Consider the following 22,015-nt stretch of genomic DNA (forward strand, 5'->3'; position numbering starts at 1 on the left):
GAGGAAGCAGGTCTTTTTCTTTGCTGCTAATCCTTTATTTCTTAGACTCTGCAAAAAAGGCCAAGCCAGCACAAATAGTCAGTACACCTGCCCTAGCATAGGACAGAAGAGATTTTAACACAGTGTTAGACTGTCTGTGAGCTGTACGGACAGCAGAGCATTCTTTGCTTTGCTCCATGGCTGTCCTTTAAAGTGTGAGACCTTTTCATGATGACTAACAAAGTGTGAACAAACATGCAAACCAAGCCAAGATTTAATAGAAACACTTTCTTTCCCTTTACATCATGTCCCACCATGAGAATCCACAGTACCGTGACCAATGTCCCAAACGCAAACATCTTGGCCAAGAATAAAAATGAGGGTGGGAATGCAACAAAAAGAGGAAGAGAAACAATAGCCATGATGGTTTGGGTGTAAATCTCACTCTGTTGGCGGGGGGCAAACCCTCCAAAGTCGGTGATGGTGTCTATATGCCGCTGGAGGTCTGGGTGCTGGATAAATGATGCACAACCTATTGCACAACATGAGCCAACAAGCAGATACAGAGCACTGCAGCTTAACACGGGTAAGGGCGAAGCCTGAGGAAGGGACGGCTTTCCATCACGCCACAGGTGCACACACACAGCTCACCAGCATGTGGGCCTTTTTCAGTCTCTGGCAGGTCAGATCAGAGCGAGACCTGACTATGCTCTAGTCACATCCTGTTTTTACATGAATCTCTTCTTAAATAGAGGGAATTTGCCATTCGCTCTAAGCGTAATATCTGAAGAAATACCACTGATGTTTACCTCCGTTGTTTAACCTGTTTGTGATGGCCGTGAGAAGAATGCCCACCATGATAAAATGCTAAAGGTTCCTACTCACCGTGAGCTAAGCAGCATGTAAAGCGACTCAAAGGTTCATCCAGCCCTCATCAGCGCCGTCCCTCAGTGACTCGTTTTAGTGTGTGAGTCTGCAGTGCAGTGTGCAACACTGCATCACCATCAGCTCATGGAGACATCATTCAGTCTCCTTTGCAATTTAGAGAGGACGCAAGGGAGAGGGGGCACCGTGGGCAGTGATGATGTGAGCCATTGCTTTAATCCTCGTGTCTTTATTGCATTCGCAGCAGCACGTCCCCCGGCTGAGTCCGGCTGCAGGACGGAACTCCTTGGGTCTGGAGAGGCCTCTATCCCATGGGGGCTTCACAGGGCGCTGGGCTAAGGGTGATGGTGTGAACTAAGCTTGGAATGACAAGAAGCACATGGAGCTGGTTAGAGGAAATCCTGAAAGAGGGAGCTCTAGTCTGAAATCCTGTCATGCATATTTGTCTTTCAGACAAGGCTAACGGAGGTGCTGAGACCTAAGTTAAAACACCCACTTAACTACATTGGTGGTTGATGTAATTTATATACCATTTTTAGTTCAGAAAGGTGACTTCGATTAGCATTATTCTTTCGGTACTAACATAAAATTTGTCTTAAAACAAATGATTGACAGAAAAGACCATCTGATATTTTGTAATTAGACTGTTGTTTTATGGTGGGTGAGATTAAATATATGATGTGAAGGAGATTATCAGATCTGAGCTCAGTGAGCCAAAAAGAGTGATCATCCATAAAGTAGTGTGGCTATTATTCAGATTGGCTCTTTATCAACTGAGCTTGCTAAGGTTGGCCATTTCTGGAGCAAGAAATGACGTATCATTGGTAATCATTTGGTGAAATATAGTCCAATAATATTATATTACTTAGTATTAACTGTTCATTAATCAGTGCATGTAACTTTGTTAAATTGCTGACTCTAATATAACTTTCCTTATTTTGAACACTGCACAAAGTTTTGGGGGATGCTGAAGATTTTGGGATGAAGATTTGGGGGATGCTGAAGACTCTGGATTGTTCATTTTTACTGTATAGACAAACTGTGTTTCGATGAAAACAAATCTAAGATGACTGTAAATAGGTTTTTTGCAAGAGAGAAAAGAATTGCCCAGAGCAATTAGCTTACAAAAGGCTTTTTGTCTTCTTCCGCCTAGCTCTGCAATGCCGTTACCCCCTACTTTACTGCAACAAAGAGTTCTGGAAAACAAAGTTGGTATTTATGAGGAGATGCTTGCTGTACCCGACTTAGGTTCGCGTCACTGCATGGCTGGCACAGTGGGCAAATTTGCATCTTCAGTGTTTCAGCATCTAATCCCCATTCTTACCGGGTTACCTGATTTACAAGCAAGTTTAATAAGCGTTCCCTCGCTACGATCATATGCACACCATAAGCTCCTTTTGTGCGTTAAATAAATAAATAAACAAATGTCTGTTCAGGGAAAACAAAAAACAAAAACAAAAAAAAGGACTGGAGATTCTGTGTGCAGTCAAACCTAAGAGCTCGGATGCACATTCTCATGTTTCACTAATCACTGAAGGGGCTCGTGGATTTTCACACAACACAGACACATAGCAAATAGTTCAGGCCTCCCAAATCTACGCTTAGCTTGTTGTTTCGTTGGGTTCTTTTAAGAAACAAATAAGTGAAATGTACTGATGCAGCACAATGCAAAGTGCTCCTTAAATGGGTGAAGGGCCTGCCTATTAAATCTTCAGGCGTTCAAAGTTAGATTTACACAAAAGTTCCCAGTTTATTATAGGCCAGTTTATTAGAGTCCTATGTGTAGAGGTGTTGTCATTCAGACACAAATACTCGCATGGACACATTGAACAGAAAATGCTCTATTGGCAGCCCACTTTTATTTTTGACTTTTGCTAATTTTACTAACATTCTGAAATTCGTGTTGTGATGCATAGTATGTATGACACAAAAATGAGTTCATGCATAGCTGTCTCTCAGGTAAACAGATACTACCATCTAGTGGTGAGGGAAAAGAAAAAAACATAAACGCGTTAACTAGCAAAGCGTTAGTTTTTTCTAATACAAAAGTGGAGTAGAAATGGTGTCCTGTAGAGGGAGCCATCACCATTCTAAATAAAGTGTGACGCAGCAAAGCGATGGAAATATCAAAGATAGAAAGTCCGCAAAATAATAAAACCGCGCATCAATATTTTTCTAGCATTCCTAATACGGATATAAAAACATAAGAGTAAATCTTCCAATCGATAATGTAAAAAACATGAGTTTGCAATGGGTATGAGAAAGAAAAGAAAAAATCAGCGCACCACTGGCAGTACATTAGCTAGATTTAATAAAATACAGCCATGCACGAACACCGCAGTATAATGTAATATTTATTCATTTTAAACCCATGACATCGTCGGGGAGTGACGAGTAAAGAATTCACCGACATTGCTTCACACCAACAAGACGCTGTTGTGCGAGGCTGTTTCTTGATTCCCAACGACCTGAAGCCCCGAACGCGGCTTGCGGGCTTTGCGTGGCGCGTGGATTTGGTGTGCACGAGAAGAAGTAGCCCGCTGTTTCTGGGAGATGAGCTTCTGCGCGGGTACATCAAAGCAAAGCACAATCTGTCGGAGTTACATTTGAGGTAATATTTCGTTGTTTCACACAAGTCAGATCTTTATATGCGAAGAGGTGTGTTTAATAAAAAAAAACATTTAAAAAAAGGTTAAATGGTAAATTACACATTTCTTTTCAGTCATTCGTCAGTTTCAGCTATTGGACTTGTCGAGTCTTCTCACGGTGGGCTATTAACTCACCTGAGCTTTATGCACACGTCCTTTGACCATATTGCAAATCAATTCCAATGTCTGTGCTCATGAAGTTAAATCTAGGTATACAGCGGGTTAGTTAAAACATGCTACGGTACGCATTATTTCCGTGTTGATTTGTTGTGTATATATGTTGCTTGCCTAGGCTGGCAGTTTGCTCTTCCTGAGCCGTTAGTATACTCCGATGGTATTGGTCAAGCCACCAAATGACTTCATAGCGTACTGCAAAAAAAAAAAAAAACCCAAAACAATCTTACTACAGTTTAATGCTGTGAAGACTGTTCTTTATATAGCACGACCGATACTGCACGGCTCGAACGATCACCGTGCAGTTGAGGAAGTGTCACCGTCACATCTCATTTTGTTGACTGCCGCATTCATTTCAAGGTTAAGCCAGCTTGATTGGAAAACTCTGACAAGATTTGGCAGATTGTAATCGTGTGGTAATATACTCCTCAGCCTGGGTTAAGTTTAGCGTTAGAGCTGAACATAATCCTCTATGCCCCATTGACTTTCTGCCCTTGTTGTATTGGTTACCTAGGCTGTCATCGCATTTCATGGGTAAAAGAGAAACTGCTGGCAAGCCTGGTCTGTACTGCACTGCAGTGACCATAGAGATGGACTCCTTAAATGTCTGTCTGAGGGTGTGATGCTACGAAGTTGATCCAGTCTTCTGGGACTGGACTCATATCGCCAGTATGTCATTTTCTGCATATTACAATTACATGTACAATTGCAGCTATGTCACCTGTAGCATAATGTAAGGAATCTGACTGGTGTGCATACTGTAATGAGCTGCAATTTATAAAGAAGTATACATCATACAAAATGTGACGTTTCATATGATTTAACAGTATCAGTCCTTTGGGTTGTATGCACTGTTCTTTGAAAAGTCCATAATGTTCAAGAACGGATATAAAATGTAAGATTTGAACAGCCCTAATACAAGAGGTATTTAGCGTATATGAATCCTGCTTTGCTTGTCCTCTATTACAATGGTCCGCCCTTTACACATCTTGATTAATTGATTTGGTATCAATACCATATTTAGCCTTCTCCTCTTCAGGGACTATTTTTAGAGTTTTCGGCAATTTACTGGGAGGCATCAGATTTCCCTTTCCAGAGCAGGAAGTTAAAGTCCCTAAAGAGTGATCCTATCACGGAAATCCAATCTTCAGTGTCAGGGACCACAGGAAAATATATTGCCAGACAAGGCTTTCGTTTGACCTTGAGTGAAAGACACTGGGTTTGTAGAAAAAGGCTCATGGGAGTAGCTGTCCATTTATCACCTCATACATTTCATGGCTTTGACCCTTTTTCTGTGTAATCTGCCAAAAAAAACAACCTTTTTATATAAATCCTAATTTTCTCTGTGGGTTAATTATACTGAAACATTCACCTAGCTGGCTTGTGATCAGTGTACACAGTCAGAGGTTTGTAGATATGCCCACTGGATTGGTCTTGAGGTAGGGACAACTTTATGTGGTGTTTATTTGACTTCAAATGACAGATGTCCATGAGCCTTCTGTTCTGTGTCTGTTACTAAAGAGAGGAAAAGTGATCTGGTGTGATGATCCTCTACTATACTTTGGACTGTTCTTGTGATGATACAGTAAAGATTTACTAAACACAGCTTATAAAATCTAAATGAGTTGTATTCTTCAGTCACCATTCATTTTATTAGAAACACCATGTAGGTATACAGAGTTCATCTGTTTCATTGCAAAATATGTGTTAGTATCACATCTGTGTGCTGCTCTGTCCCTAACATTACACGACCAACCATGACCATGTCAGTCAGCTGCACCTGAGTAGTAACTCTACGCACCTGTCTTCCTTTAATTACCTTTCTATGTAAACTCTGGTGTAACCCTCACACATTGTGCTGTATTGTTCATGTTTGCCTTTGACTTTATGCTGAACGGTTCTTCTGTATCCCTATAGCTTCCTGTTCCTGACCTTTTACCCTGCTTTTTCCTTTAAAGTTTGGATAGTGTTGTTGTACAACTTCTTTGTAATCACCTGGATTTTGACCCTAGCTTGTCGACCCTAGGCTTTGTCCTTTGGGTTGTGTTTTTGTCCTGTACACTCTATAATCTGCATGCATTGCATTGGCATCCCTTCCTGTCTGTTGAGTCATTATAGTTAGCCACCCTCAAGCTCTTTATCAGTAGTAATCAGTAGTAAGTTTTGGAGTACAAGGATCTACATGTCTACATATTCCACACAAATAACTCTCAACCCAACAGTCATACTGACTTGGATAAAAAATGGCCTGTACAAACACCCGCTGTCATGCACGTTTTGCATCTGTCATTGTTGTGTTCAAAATGCTATGCCAGCCAACCAGTTCATTTTTAGGTTTGATAAATATCCTTGTGCAAATAATATATATATATGCGCAAGTTCTTGAAAGGTTTATAAGATATATATATACACACATATGTATATATATACACACATATACACACACAGTGGTGTGAAAAAGTGTTTGCCCCCTTCCCTTACACTTAAATGTTTCAGATCATCAAACAAATTTAAATATTAGACAAAGATAACACAAGTAAACACAAAATGCAGTTTTTAAATGAAGGTTTTTATTATTTTCACTGTGTGAAAAAGTGATTGCCCCCTAAACCTAATAACTGTTTGGGCCACCCTTAGCATCAACAACTGCAATCAAGCATTTGCAATTACTGGCAATGAGTCTTTTATAGCGCTGTAGAGGAATTTTGGCCCACTCATCTTTGCAGAATTGTTGTAATTCCGTCACATTGGAGGGTTTTCGAGCATGAAATGCCTTTTTAAGGTCATGCCACAGCATCTCAATCAGATTCAGGTCAGGACTTTGACTAGGCCACTCCAAAGTCTTCATTTTGTTTTTTTTAAAGCCATTCAGATGTGGACTCATGGTGTGTTTTGGATCATTGTCCTGCTGCAGAACCCAAGTGTGCTTCAGCTTGAGATGGCGAGACATTCTCCTTCAGGATTTTTAGGTAGACAGCAGAATTCATGGTTCCATTTACCACAGCACGTCTTGGGGATCATCAAGATGTTTTCTGGCAAAACTGAGACGAGCCTTTATGTTCTTTTTGCTCAGCAGTGGTTTTCGTCTTGGAACTCTGCCATGCAGGCCATTTTTGCTCAGTCTCTGACTTATGGTGGAGTCATGAACACTGACCTTAACTGAGGCAAGTGAGGCCTGCAGTTCTTTGGATGTTGTTGTGGGGTCATTTGTGATCTCTTGGATGAGTTGTCACTGCGCTCTTGGGGTAATTTTTGTGACCTCTTGGATGAGTTGTCACTGCGCTCTTGGGGTAATTTTGGTTGGCCGGCCACTCCTGGGGAGGTGTGTGTGTGTGTGTGTGTGTGTGTGTGTGTGTGTGTATAAATTCTCTATTTTCAGCTCCCCAAATACTTATCAATATGTACATTTTAGGTGACTTTATGGGAAAAGAAACAGTGTTTACTTGAGGTTGAGCTCTTCCTTCCTCCATGGTCTTCTCCCTCTTTGCTCTGATTAGTTCCATGCAGACACCTAGTTTTCATCACTGACAGAAAATGTTAAGCGAGAGACTCTTAGAATAGATGAAGTTTCGAATGAACATTTTTTAATACTCTAGGAAGCATTACAGACTTAGTACCTGGTAATCTATAGACCTGTAGTCTTTGCTGGTTTAGGCCTAATGAGTGTACAGTGGAACTTTTAATGTGGGATCTGAATGATCCATGGTTGTGTTTCAAGCCTTTGTGGAACTATCGAATCTCACTTAAATGTATTTACATTTTTACTACTATTCTAGCTCTTAAAGGGTTTAAAAACACTTTTCAGATTTTATGTATGTATGTATGTATATTAAAACCCACATCACAGGTACACTATACTATAGGCACACTACATAAAGCTATATCATTGACACTCAAGTCCTGCATGTCATGGATATCATGTGGATGAAGATCTCACCATACCTTTTAAATTTCTTTCTGTATATTTCTAGCTATTTCATTATATTGACTATTTTTATTTACATTAATTTCTTTCAACAAAATCTATATAATTGTTAACCAGCTACACAATTTATACATCATGAAAAGCTAGACACGTTCTTTCTTGTAGTGTCACAAATTCTTTACTTATGTCACAGTATGCATGTGGTATGAGCTTATATTGCAGTAACGGCTTGTTCTTGGTATACCCCCAGCCTTATGTCAGACTGCGGCATGCTGTCAGTTCCTTGTGCAAATCGGGAGCACCCTGAACTGAAGGAAGCCCCTGTAGTTGCGGGGAAGACGGTGGCGGGTGGAGACGCTGGCACTGCCCTCCCCGTCCTCCAACAGCTGCCACCTCTGCTGACAGCGATATGCCTACCTGCTTCTCCAGAGTGCTGAATGTTTAGCTGCATGGAACAAATGCCACCAACGCTGTGTCACCTTATACAGTGTAGACGGAAACCAAAGCTTATCACAAGAGGCTGAGTTCTCACCTCTGCACCTCCTGGTGATCTGGGGAGCTCCTTGACTTTGACCCTGTAAGGGGCATATGAGGGGAGGAGAGCCACTCTCCTCTCTGCTTATCCCATCTGCCTGATATGGTTCTGGCATAGCATAGAGAAAAGCTACAGACTATTGGAATAGACTGACTAATTCACCACTGAGCACTGTTTTCCTTTCTTTTGAGAACATGTCCGTATGACATAGGAGTGCATTTAGACAGCTGTGTTTGTGTGCTTGAGAGAGAGAAAGAGAGAGAGAGAGAGAGAGAGAGAGAGAGAGAGAGAAACAGGAAGATAGATGTGTGTATGGCTGTTCTGAATGACTCTCACTGAGCTAGCTCACTACTCACATATGCTCATCATCGTCATCATCACAAGCATTCCTCGGCTCACTCTGTCTCCGCACAGCTCTTATTGCCCTCATCGTCCACTCTCTTTCATCCTGCCTGTCTCTAAAAGACATGCAAACACAGCTGACGATCCGCAAAGTCAGGGCAGCAGGAAAATTCACTGAGCTAGGAGAGGAATACACTACTGCCAGCTAACATCCTGAGTTCTGTCTGTCTGTCTCTCTTTCTCTCTCTCTCTCTCTCTCTCTCTCTCTCTCTCTCTCTCTCTCTCTCCCCCCTTTGCTCCTCACTTGTTCTTGCTTGCGAGACATCCTCTCCTCCTACCTTCCTCTCTCTCTCTCTCTCACTCTCTCTTTCTCTCTCTCTTTCTCTGCACCCCTCAGAGTGGATCCTGATCTGCCTGTCTGTGTTACCACACCGCTCGCCAAGCTGGGGTCGGCAAGCTGGGATACAGCACGGGACAGTGGTGAGTGTTCAACTGCAACTGCAGTATCGCCTTTAATCTCCCCTGATGTATTGAGGGGATGTGTGTGTGTGTGTGTGTGTGTGTGTGTATGTATGTGTGTATGTATGTGTGTATGTGTGTGTGTGTGTGTGTGTGTGTGTGTGTGTGTGTGTGTGTGTGTTTGAATGCTATGCAGCAAAGCACCACTGCACATTCTTTTCTCCATTTACATTTTATTTCCTGCACAAGGAGAAAAAAAATCTTGTGCTTTAGGGAATAGCCTTAGCCCCTCCTTGACATATGCCACACACTGTTGCTGTAAATCACAGCCAGCTGGCATAGACTGAATGTAAATAACAATGCAGCTAGTTTCATTATATGTGTTGACTGTACACTTACATCAGCGTTTCCTGTAGTGGTAGTATGTTAGCATTTTGTTTTTGCCGTTAAAGTTACATGTGTGGGGATAGCGTCAGTGGAGAGTAAGGCTATGGCTCATCTGCAGTGTGCAGACATTTGCGGTGTACAGAACAATGCTCAAGAGGGCAGTTTGAGTGAAACTTCAGCCTGAGTCAGTGTGATCTTCGTGGCGTCCCCTCACTAGACCAGTACATTTTCAGAAACAAATATGTGACTAACCTTGTATGAAACAGCTTTAATAAAACGCTTTTGTAGAAAAATTGGCTTGTGGCAAGTGCACTGAACTCTCAGGAGTGAAAAGACAGGAAGGGAAGGAGAGTGATGGTCGTGTCAGAGCTCAGGAGACCCTCAGTAGGCTGTGCGCAGCACTGGAGGATGTGCAGTGTTTGTCCATGTATGGGAAACTTGGTGTCTTAGAAATATATGGAAATCTACAGAAACCAAACTAAGACAATATTATACAGCAGGGTGTCGGCCAAAGGTAGACTGACAAATAGATGGATAGATAGGTGAATTGATCAGTTGATCAGCTGATGGAATGACTGATCTATGTAAGTTATTGACATGGTCTTGTTGTTTCAACGTGTACGTGTAATTTTACAAGAAGTGCTATATGTCCCAAAATGCTTTCATTTGTAGGTAATTTGTAATTTCCAAAATAGTTTGTATTGTGTTTGTATTGGGTTTGTTATACCTAATTAATTTAGTCTGTGGCCATGATATTCTGTTGGCCAAATCTTGCGATCTGTAGGACTTGCAGTGTCTTGGTTCTGTGGTTCTGCAGTTATCTTCTCCTTTCCTGCTGGTCGGAAACATTTTAGTGCACAAAACTTTACTTTGATGTTGATGCTGAATAGATGGGTTCCATAGTTCTAGGATGTCTTGTCCTTGACAGGACGATCGATTAAGGTTTTTAAAGTGGAATTAATGACACCTGATGTGACTGCTGCAGTTCAATTAAATATCCTATTACATTTTTCCCCATGGTACATAAACCACAAGCTTATGAAGTGGGGGTTGTTTTGTTTGCTTGTTTTTTATTTCTTGCTTTGTCTGGCAGACAACTGTACATGTAACTTAAAAAACAGCCACATCCTATCAGTAGAAGCTGGAGTGACAGTACTTTATATTAGCATCATATTGGAAGATACACTAATAGGAACAGTTGATCATTACCTGATGGAGAGAGATATGAATTCCTAATGAACGCTGGCATGCCTGCAGGGCTGCATATCCCTCCTGTCTCAGGTAAGCTGCTCAAGCAGACCTGGATGGTACGATGTCCACCCCTCAGTTCAGGCAGGGCGGAGCAGCAATAAGCCTGGCACATGAAAAGTGGAGAAGAGGAGAGTGCATGCTGACGAGGCAGAAACCTGCTCAGGCTTCTGAGGAAGCAGGAAGCTGTGGAGCAACACTGCGCTAGGAGCTATAGAGAAAGTCTGGCGTGACTGTCTCTCTCCTGCTGGTGCTGGATCAGATCCAGCCTTCTCCAGTTGCATCCTGTGGCATTTCGTCTGAGCGGGCTTCATCCCTACCCGCAGAGACCCCCAGTCACACTGCAGTTCCATTCTGATCTGGCGCCCAGCACACCTGAGCCAAGTAAGGGAGAGCTGCGCTATCTTGATTTGTCTTTGAAGACACTAGATTGAAGCGGTTTAAATCGACCGAACAAATGCACTTCGTTTCTTGGGCACACCAGGTTTTAGTTTCAGAGATGCTGGACGTCTGAAGACAAAGGTCATTGTCAGCTTTATTTAACCCCTGAAAACCCTGTGCACCACCGCCCCAGGACTACTCTTGCACTGCACCTGCAGACAAAGCAAGCTTGCGTGATCTGTCCAGCAGTGTACATATGACTCACTCACCCAGTCAGTAGGCATTTTGCATGGCAGGTCTTTCTGTTCCATTTTACAGGCATTCCTTAGCCTGCAGGCTTCCTCCCACAGTCTTTGATATGTCACCAGAGACTCTGTTAATTAGGCTGGTATAGTCTTCAGGGGCAATTTGCCACCGAAACCTAGCGCTTAACACAGCTTTTGGACATTAAAACCTCTGCACATTAAAGCTCCGATAGGGAAACATTAGGTTTGCCAGGCCAGTGTTGTGGTAGCACAACACTGGAACCCACTGATCTTGAGTCATGGTTCAGAGTGGCTGGGGACTTGATTCAAAGGGATTTCAAAGCTTGGCAAATCATCATCCCTTAACATCACTCTGCCTTCAAATAAGAAAACATCAACTAACATGTGATTCTGGGAATGCTGAAGAACTTACTTACTTGAGACTCTTAATACAATATATTTTGGCATTTTGATCGATGGTATTGCATGTCTATTGCTCCTGTGGATTTGTTCCTGTGGATTTGTTCCTGTGTCTGTGTCTGTGTGTGTGTGTGTCTCTCTGTGTGTGTCTGTGTGTGTGTGTGTGTGTGTGTGTGTGTGTGTGTGTGTGTGTGTGTGTGTGTGTGTGTGTGTGTGTGTGTTCGGGGGGGTGGGGGGTATGGGTGTGTGGATAGGATATGGGGTGTGTGTGATGGGCAGCAGCATCCAGCCTGACTGTATATTGAAGCCCGGTTCTGCAGCCCCCTCAATAACAGCATGAGGCAGCAGAAATATGAGCTGAGAGTTATAAATCAAACTCTCTTTCTCTCAGCACAACAGACACTGCACATATTCAATTGGAGAAATCCTTACAGCTCAACTGTTATTGGCTGTGCGTCAGCTGCAGAGCACTGACGCACACCCACATAGTGAGTGATACTGTGAGTGTACTGGCTCCTCTCTTACCCTGTAGACCTCTACATCCACCCTGCAGACCTCTCACAGGACACCCCCCCACCCCCATTTTCAGTGGTATTAGCTGCAGAATATGGGGGTGGCACCCTGATGGCCATGTCAGTAACTCTTCAAACTTCACACTTATAGCCTTGGATTTGGAGCACAATAGTGTATTTGCAGTTTGCTTTACAGTGCTTTCCCCTTGAAGGAATTGACATAGCTTCCTTTGAGATCAGCTTGGGCTCTCCTCTCATCTGAACCAGTGTGCTTGGATATTCAGTTCATTCATCACTCATTCGCAAAAACTTTGGAGCTTTGAACACTGTATCCTTGTGTCCACTACAGCATGGATTCTGAGGTCCAGTCCTGGGGACCAACTTGGCAGTCTCTGGCATGTCTTGCCCCAATCTGCCTGATCAAGTTCATCTGCTAATGAGTTGGATCATTCTTGAAACTGAATAGGGCACCGGGTGAGGATCCCTGAATTGTGAATTGAAGGCTGGGTGGGTGGGAACGCTGATATATTCTGAGCAAACTGGTTGGTATTACTAAAATGGTGTTCTCCATGTAACCTCTGATGCTGTGCTAAGACCAGGGAGAGATTCCAGCTACCAGGGCTCTGCACTGACATCTGTATTAGCTACAGTTCCAGAGCATCTGCATTATCTGTCACATATAGACGCTTGAATGTCTTATTTGTTGCATTGGAAACACTGTTGGACACAGAAGTGTCTCTAGGAAATAAAGGCCAGCATATTCTGTGTGTAATGAAGGTGAGCTGTGCTTCCAACTAACGGAGTTCCCAATTTATACTGTAGATAACAACCATGTTATTACCATGCAGCTAATATAGCTGGCATAAGATAGCAGTTGTAAGAATGTTATTTCCTTTTAATGAACCTCATGAAGGCACAGCCGAACTCCTAAAGGCTGGAATCAAGTTTGTCCTCTGGTCTATGCCTTTCAATGACTGTGCTCTTCTGAATCTTTGACATTCCGTAAGGAGAAAGTGACCCTTAGCAAACACTCAGTCATGCCTGTCATACTGTCCCATAAACCATAAACTTAGTCTGGTTGGATATCATTTCATAAGGATATGCTCTCAATACATTAGTTGAATTTTGTTTCATATCTGTACACTAGTTAGTGCCATGTTGGATAGACAATTACCAATTTTCTGCTGTGCATTTCTTCCACCATTAACTCAACAGTGAACCACAGTAACAAGTTATGTTACTGAACTGAAATATGGCAGAAGGGGTAACCGGGAGTGATAGAAGTGTGCATGAAAGCCAGCAGCAATAAATGCATGTGGTCAGACAGTTCTGTGTGGTGCTTCATTCTGCTGTCAGTGGTGATCAGCTGGAAGGGCATTACTGGCAGCTCTGCTGATTCATGATGGCCATCATTGCAGAGGAAGAACTATTGGTTATTTTAGTGTAGGCGTAAGAGTGTGTGTGTGTGCGTGTGTGTGTATGTCTGTGTTCATGCATGCACATTGCTTTGAGTGCATTAGAGTGTAATGCTAGTTCATGCTAGGTGATTACTAGCACTCGACAGCTGGCCACTCAGTGGGCAGTAGCCTGCTAACACACAGAGTGCCAGGCCTGTGCTGTTATCTGATTGGCAAAAGTCAGACCACAGCTTCACCCAGCCTTAACATTAATTTACCTGCAAGCGTGTCTCTACTAGCTCTTATCAGCCTTTTATCTAGTTCATTTCGCAAGCTTTGCTGGCTGAGTTTTACAGTCCTCCATTTCTCATGCTGAGCTTTCAGCCTGTCTAATCCCTCCTTCGTCCAAGCTTACCTCACTCTGTGGTCAGCAGCCTGAAGGTGTTCAGTCCGTGTCACGGGCGAACGGTCCAGTGCAGCCGCACTCCGCAGCTGCAGTGGCAGGCCGGCCGAGGGCTGCGAGCCTGCGCCGCAGAGTGTGGGAGGGGGTGGTGGCTGGGGTAAGGGAAGGGCCGCTGTGTACTGCAGAACTCAGCACCTCCCTGACTCAGGCCAGTGAACCGCTGGGCTCAGCATCGTTCTCTTACAGCGCGTGACGTCAAATCATCCTCGCCTCTTAAAAATGCCCGCTTGTGCCTTTAGCATGGCAGCATATCCTTCAGATCATCAGAATATCGCTGAGACTAGTTGCTACACCACCGCAGCAGAACAGGGCGTTTTAGCATACACGACAAACCTGCGCTTTGCCGCGGTTCCGTTCCTCATACGAGCAGCGCATACCGTGCGTGCCAAATTTACCTGTGTAAGCTGTAGGCTATACCATGTCGGAGGCATTACTTAAGTGTCTGTTATCCCTGCCTGCCAGTAAAACTCTGTCCTTCTCTGCCCTTTGCTATAAACAGTCCCCCTCTTCTCCATCTCAGCCTTGCTGCTTATGCTGTGCACTGCTCTCCAGTGACTAGAGCGCTCCTGCTTTGCCAGGGCGAGTGCTTCAAAGTGTTGACGCTTTCTTTTTTTTTTTTTTTCTTTCTTTTTTTTTTATCCCTTCTCCTTCACCAAGGTTTTACTGCACCACATCTGCTAGATTTAATATCTCGCTGGTCAAATTCCACCTCACTGGAGGTGGAATTTTTCGGCAAGCAGCAGGAGGCCCAGAGGGGGTGAACCTTGCTGGGGATCTCAGCTGCAGGCTTACATTACAGCAGTGGTGTGAAGAGGAAAATGTGTTTACTCTGTGAATGACCAGTGTAGCAGTGTGTTACAATATCTGGCCTTTGCTTTCAGTAAAGACAGCCTGAAGTTTGGTATGTGTCATTGCTAAATTTTTCTAATTTTGTGGAGGATGTACTTTGCTGTTTTTGGACCTGTGTCATATCATATATCATATCATTGTATTGTCTCATATTACTTTCAACCGTATATTCACATTACTTTCAACCGTATGTCTCCTTCCTTTAGTAAAGGAAGTAGGTTAGTAGCAAAGATGTCAGTGCTTTTTTCGTTGTGGTTTTGTGATGGAATAATCTAGTGCATTTCCTGTTATGATTCAGGGAAATCTCGATGTGGGGTTCCATTTGCTGCATGCACCAGACATCTAGAGCAGCCTCATGCATTCCTAAGAGAATCTTCTTACTGAAGCTGCAAACCTGTTAATAGAGGGCAGTCCTGACCCACTTTTCTCATAAGCGCTGGTTGGCATTAATACTGCCTTTCCCAGTTGAATACTGCTCTGATTAAGAGAAAATTGTGTAAAGTGACTCCTGGGCTTTAAAAGCCTTTAACTTTAAAGGCAGAGCTGTCCTGAATTCTAATTTGTTTTAAGGTAATAGTTGGTCTCAAAAAGCCTTGTGCAAGTTTCTGTAAGAATGCATGCGCCCGTGTATTCATTCTTGCTCTAAGATGCTCTAGACCTTGAGTCAAGTATCCTGACCAACTTTCCAGGGTCTTTGAAATCAAATCACATATTTACTGTATACAGCATATGCACCATTGTGCTTCACAGTGCGGATCAGTCTCTTCTCTTCTAGGGAAACACACCTCTTGGGTTTGTGACCAAAAAGTCCTAATACCAGGATACCTGTAATACCTGGCTCGTCAGTGCTTATTGAAGCTCTGGGGTTATTTCTGCAAACTCTACAAAATGGTTAGCATAGAGTTGGCATCTTATCAAATTTCTTTTCAAGGAGGTTCACATTTCCAGCTCTGTTAAGCTTCTTACTTATTGCCCTAATAATAGACAGACACTATTGTGTGACTGACCTGAATTATTTTAACCAAATTGTTTGCATTCTCTGGTTATGTCAGTGTATTCATTCATCAAACATCTGCAGAACACTCAATTAAAATGTATGAAATTGGTCGCAGTGCTCACAAAACATAATTAAATATTTTGTGATTTGCTGGAGGGCAAATGTCATAATTAATATATATTTAATCTAATGAAGTAAAGTAAGAGTAGTTGCATTTTATTTGATCAGTGTCTTCTCAGCCTTTCTTATTTACAAATTGCAATCAAGTTTTTCTCTGGAAAGAAAGGTCGAGTACAATACATTAATTAGATGGACTTAATGGGTTGGAAAATACATACTGAAACAATTGTGTGCAGGGCAAAGATAACAATGCCGCCATCTGGTGGCCAGACCTTAATACATACAGATATTCTCTAAGATGGATCATTTCTGTTGTACGTTGTTGCCCTAACCTGTTCTCCAGCTCCACTTTGTAACCTGATTTCATATAACAGAAGCAAGTGCAGCCAGGTGAGATCTTTTCTCAGTAAGGCAGAGCTGTTTTTCATGACGTGTGCTTCTGTCCCCGCTGTGTGCAGAGGCTGAGAGTGTGAGCGGGACTGTACAGTGGCTCCTCCCCTCCTCACGCCTCCATGTATCCTGAACCGAACACGGACTCTCCGGCCCGCCTCTCCGTCAGACAGACTGACTCCCCGGGAATGATCTACACGTGCGTTCGACCACGAGCCCGCCTTCATCACTACTGACTGCTCGCATAAAGGAGTTCTCACACAATCCAAATCAGGCCTACTGCCGCTTTAGGCCTTAACCACTAAATTTGAATTAAATGTTTCAGTCTTGCTTGTAAAAGGAGCACAGTAGAACGCAGCAGACCTTTCCCTGTGTCAGCCTGTTCCTGTGTCAGCCTGTCCCTGCAGTGTGTGTGTGTCCCCTGTCAACTTGTCCCTGCAGTGTGTGCCCTGTGTCTGCCTGTCTGTGTTATCTTATCTCTGCAGTGTGTGCCCTGTGTCAGCCTGTCTCTGCAGTGTGTGCTTGTCCCTGTGTTATCTTGTGTCTGTATTATCCTGTGCCTGCTGTGTGTGCTCTGTGTCAGCCTGTGCCTGCGACATCCTGCCACTCGCTGTTTTCCACCTGCTCTTTTGTTACAGCCTTGGTGCCCAGCTCCTGTCCTTAAGAGCTGTCCAGCACATTTTGGTGATTTCCGTCCTCAGACACACTTGATTCATATGATGATGGCCATAGTTTAGTACCTGTGTTAGAGTTTAGAACTCCCCAGGTGGTGCTGAGCCCTGGCCCTCCAGCTCTGGAGCAGGGCACCACTGCTTCTGAGCCTTCACTCTGTTTACTTGTTCAGATCGATAACTTTTGTATTAACTTTGTTCCTCTACTTTTATCTATTAGTCAGCCATGTTCTAAATGTACTTATTCTCCCACTCTCATCTGCTAGTGCCATAGCATTCTGAATTTCTTCATACTACATTAATGAAACAAAATGTAATGCCACTCGTTTGTGCCAAAGTAATTAACAGTGAAATGATTTCAAATGCCTTTTCAATTATTCTTTATACGATACTCTAGTCAGATAAGTTATATGTGTTATATATGTGTATGAAACCTACACTTGTATGGCTTATTCACTCTGTGTTTCTCTGTGCTGTGCCACTTCCTTCCTTGTTCCAGTGCTCGGTATGGGAGCCCAAAGAGACAGCTTCAGTTTTACAGGTAATGCAGTCCCACCCGTAAGTCACCAAGGTGCTTTTAACCACATTGCATGTATTCTTGTTAGATGCTCTGTTCTCACACATTGGTAGCTATGCACAAACCAGATTTACCAAAATTTTTCTTATCATGTCACTATATATAGACGTGTGCAATACCACTTGCAAGGATGTTTTTAGAGTGCATCTAGTATGTGCACATAGTTAAGGGGCAGTATTAGCATAACCTAAGAACAGATGCTGAGTTATCTGATAGCACACTTAAACACCATCCCATCAGCGATTGCTGTACTTTGGGAGTGAGATTGCTCACGGCAGCTGGTAGCCAATGGTTATGTGAGTTTTATATTTAGGATGCTTGTGACATCATTGCCAAATGGTCTGTGCTGAATAATAGATGTGCCTGTTTTCAAGGCAAGTCAGAAATCCTTGGTCAGGGCAAAACAGCCCATCAGATGTAATGTGGTGAAATAGTCGTGTTCCCAAGTGGTGATGTGTGAGACAGTAAACTCTTTAATGTCGACGTTTTCGGAAAAGTGCTGACAAGTGGTCCATGCAGTGTGTGGTCACAGCTTGCTGCGGTAGATGGCTCAGAGGCGTGGAGCCTTTGCTCTTTGGTCTTTAGCCTGGTGAACCTTCCCTCTGTGGACAACACTGCTGATTAATGACAATCCACATCACTTACACCTAAGGGCAAGGCGTACGCCACTGGAATGACGAGCTGAACAGAGAAAACGTTTTGCCGCAAAGAATGGACTTTGTCACCGCCTTGATTTTACTTTGGTGGCGATCTCTCTCTCACTAGCACACACTTTGCATGTGCTTTTAGTTAAGCAGCATGGCTAGGCATTCCTCAAGAATACACAGAGACATACAGCCAGGCTGCAGAGTGCCTTGTTGGAAAGGTTGTACCGGAGATCAACTGACATCTCTAGCACCTCCTCAAAAAACCTCTCAAAAAGCACTAATTTAATATTGCACTCCGTTAGGACATCTGTTCTATCACTTTTATATTTTACTGTAAAGCACTTTTTAAATTTTGTTCTCCTATACTTTTCTCCATTTTATTTATATTTTCTATTCTATAATTTTCTATATTTCATTTGTCTTTATCATGTAAAGCCCTTTGTAAAATATACATATAACATATAATAAAATTTGTTATATAATATATAAAATGTATTATTATTAGTAGTAGTAGTATCTGTACCCAAGACCATTCTTTTATGGGCAGGACAATCTGTTAATCTGTTTTTCCTTTTAAAACTGGACCAGGCAGTAGCCTGTGTTCCTGAAAGCACTGGGGGAACCTGACACATGCTACTGTCAAAAACTCAAAGGAATCATGGCTGATCTTTCACCCCTGTACTGTTGCTGGGTTTGAAGTTTAAACATACCGTGACACAAGCAGAAATGGGTTGTCGTACTCATTCTCAATGTACAACACTCTTAAACTTCTAAAGCAGAAGCATCTGGAATAATTTAAGTCAGTTTTTATTTGTTGTGTTTTGCAGTGTTACATAAGCACAGAAAAATTCTCCATGACATCAACCGTGAGAGGTGGGGCCTGTTGTTTGCTTGTTTGTTTATTTGTTTTGCCCTACACTAATTGCCAACTCCTGCTAGTTCAACATTCCTAGTTTGAGTGGCTTACATAAAAGTCATGCTTGATATATTGTAGCACATACTGTAGTGCAGAGGGAACGGTGGCTCCTGGGGCCGGCGTGGCTCATGCGTCTGCTTGGGGAGGCTGCATGAGAGATGCTGCCCATACCCAGACATCCCAGGCTAGAGCGGGCCACTGGTGATGGATCCATGGTACCACGCCCGGGAGATCAGGACTGCAGACCGGCAGTAAGCGGCGGCCACATAGTTATCGTTCAGTCACAAAGGCGGTCCTGCTTTAGGAATATTGAGCGTATTTGTGCCCTCTGTAGGGATATACTCCAAGCTTAAGGACAAATGTGAGGACCAGGCTGAGTGAGGTTGAGTTTGATGAGGTTGAATTCAAAGCGTTTCTTGGGTATAAATTTAGTACACGTGTGGTTAATTGTCACTGTAATTGGGTGATACTGTGCGTTTCATGGTATGTAATTGTAGTATATTTTTTGAAAAATATGGTAATGTGATTATCAGTCATCTAGTCATTGTATAATACTACATTTAAAAACATTTATAATGAAAATACACTATGAAAAGTGATTTCTGTGTGTGTTAAGCCTAGTATTTTGTGTGTACTGTAGTACCGCACATTTAATTAGCCACAATTGATTCAAGCCTGTAGCTTACCAGAAGGCTGAGGACAGCTCAGCAAACATTTCATTTTCATTTACAGTACCGGCCAAACCTTTTAGGCCACTCAAGAAAATTAAGTGTAAAGCTGTTTATCAGAGCAGGAAGCATTTACAGGGCCTTGAAAAAGTATTAATACCCCTTGAACTTTTCCACATTTTTTCATGTTACACCTACAAACATAAATGTATTTTATTGGGATTTTATGTGATAAACGAACACAAAGTAGCAAGTAATTGTGAAGTGAAAAGAAAATGATACATGGTTTTCAAATGTTTTAATAAATAAAAATCTGGAAAGTGTAGCATGCAATGGTATTCAGCCCCCCTGACTCAATACTTTGTGGGACCACCTTTGGCTGCAGTTACAGCTGCAAGTCTTTTGGGGTACGTCTCTAGCAGCTTTGCACATCTACAGGCTGAAGTTTTTGCCCATTCCTCTTTGCAAAATAGCTCAAGATAAGTCAGATTGGATGGAGAGCATCTGTGAACAGCAATTTGTTCCCGATAAAATATATTTAAGTTTGTAGGTGTAACATGAAAAAAATGTTCAAGGCCCTGTAGTTGTACCAAAAAATAAAGTGGACTTTTAGGCCACCCAAGAAAATTAAGTGTAAAGCTGTTTATCAGAGCAGAAAGCATTTAGTTGTACCAAAAAATAAAGTGGACTCAATATACATTTTTCCTTTCCTTTTAACTTTGCTTGGTTTTTATTCTCTCCATTGACAACATCCCAGACAGCTCTATTCTGAAACTGTTCTGTCTGTCTTAATTGTGTTGAAATGTGTTTGAAGGCAATGTCATGCCAAAAGGTGTGTCCAACGTTTCTCTGTGCTGGTAGGAGATCTGGTCTAGTTCATAAAGTCTGACTGAGTAGACAGTAGCACAGACATGTCTGTCACTCCTTCTCCAGCCATCTAAAACCACGCCTCAGTCCTCTGCACCACCTTGGCTCCTGTCACTGAAGACCAAACGTGCCTGTGCATGTCAGTGGCTATACCCAGGCTGCTCAGGACCACACCATCATTTTAACACGACTCCTGAAGTAAAGTCCTTTATGGGCCCTGCTATGATATTGTGGGTGGGGAGCTCTATGTTTCAAGCTCCAATTACAATATATTACCATGTGTGTGATGTTGCGTGGCAGGGGAGGCATTTAAATCTAATAATGCTATTTAAAGCCAGGCCTCTGTCCATTTGGCTGTGCTGGTCTGTGTCCTGATACCGAACTCTCTGCACTCCTCATCTCGCCTCACACCCGTGCATGCGTTTGTGTGCGTGTGGGAGAGGGAAACGCCTTTGGCGGGGCAGCGTCAGGTCGTCTGAGCTGGACGGAGGGCCAGGAGCGGGGCCATGTTTGCCACTCACAGAAGCAGCCTGACAGAGTTGCAGGCGGGCCGCGGCCTGAGCCGACTGCACAGTTTCCCGTACGAACCCCCGCAGGGACCCAGGTCAGTGGCAGCGGCAGGGACTGGGACGGGGACGGGGTCGGGGGGCGGTGCACGGCAGAGTAGTAGTGGCAGGCTCCTCTCAATGGTCTTCAGCGAGAACATGCACACCGACATCGACAGCCACCTGGCGGAGCAGGGCCAGCGATCCGTGCGACCTGGCGAGCACGCTGAGGCCAGCAGCATGAGGGAGGTGCGTGCCACAGCCCAGCTCAGGAACCTGGAGGACTTCCTGAAGAGCAATGCCATGTCTCTGAAGGAGGCTGTGTCCTGCCGGAAGGGCATGAGGTACAGGTAAGGGCCTGGCGACAGACAGGGAGACAGGCTGGCTCTTTAAAGAACTGCTGGGAGAGGATGGGGCTGCTTCACCCAGAGGGTGGTGTAACTCCATGTCTGCGCTGTCTTGCGTGTCTCATAGTGTCACTGTGAACCTGACTGGACGCTGGTTACGAGCTGATCAGCAGTGAAAAATGCCTGTTTGTTTGTTTTGGCCTCCCGTCTGAGCACGTGGTGTAGTGTATATTTAGCACAGGTCAGTTAAGCCGGCCATCCAGAGCTGAAAATGAGTGTGTACTCATTCGACATGTTTAACTCCCAACTCTATCACTGCTGCTTTGTTTCTCAGTACTGTTCTTAACTGCTCATTGTTGAACATGCTGATGTCCTTCTCTTTATCATCTGCTGTCAGTCATAAAGTGGATGGGAGGAGTAT

At 43.4% G+C, this 22,015-nt stretch overlaps 1 protein-coding gene and 1 long non-coding RNA gene across 3 annotated transcripts in view; one reads left to right on the plus strand and one right to left on the minus strand.

Annotated features, from left to right (window-relative positions):
* Nucleotides 1-2,689: 2,689 nt before the first annotated feature.
* On the minus strand, nt 2,690-4,114 carry LOC113569969. The gene is made up of 2 exons (XR_003409855.2): nt 3,648-4,114; nt 2,690-3,455 (listed from the first exon to the last, which is right to left on the minus strand). It is a non-coding gene; the product is annotated as an uncharacterized LOC113569969 (long non-coding RNA).
* Nucleotides 3,386-22,015, plus strand: part of kcnab2b (potassium voltage-gated channel, shaker-related subfamily, beta member 2 b) — a 48,969-nt gene continuing 30,339 nt past the window's right edge. The window contains exons 1-4 of one of the 2 annotated variants that reach the window (XM_035522595.1): nt 3,386-3,475; nt 8,886-8,968; nt 16,425-16,555; nt 17,527-17,568. In XM_035522595.1, the coding sequence (XP_035378488.1) occupies nt 16,479-16,555; nt 17,527-17,568 (119 nt within the window). In that variant the 5' untranslated portion in view covers nt 3,386-3,475; nt 8,886-8,968; nt 16,425-16,478. Of the gene's footprint in view, nt 3,476-8,885; nt 8,969-14,884; nt 14,902-16,424; nt 16,556-17,526; nt 17,569-22,015 lie in introns of those variants that run through there. The other variant, XM_035522596.1, reaches the window with a different exon arrangement.

This window comes from Electrophorus electricus, chromosome 24 (genome assembly GCF_013358815.1).
Source record: "Electrophorus electricus isolate fEleEle1 chromosome 24, fEleEle1.pri, whole genome shotgun sequence".
Taxonomy (NCBI): Eukaryota; Metazoa; Chordata; class Actinopteri; order Gymnotiformes; family Gymnotidae; genus Electrophorus; species Electrophorus electricus.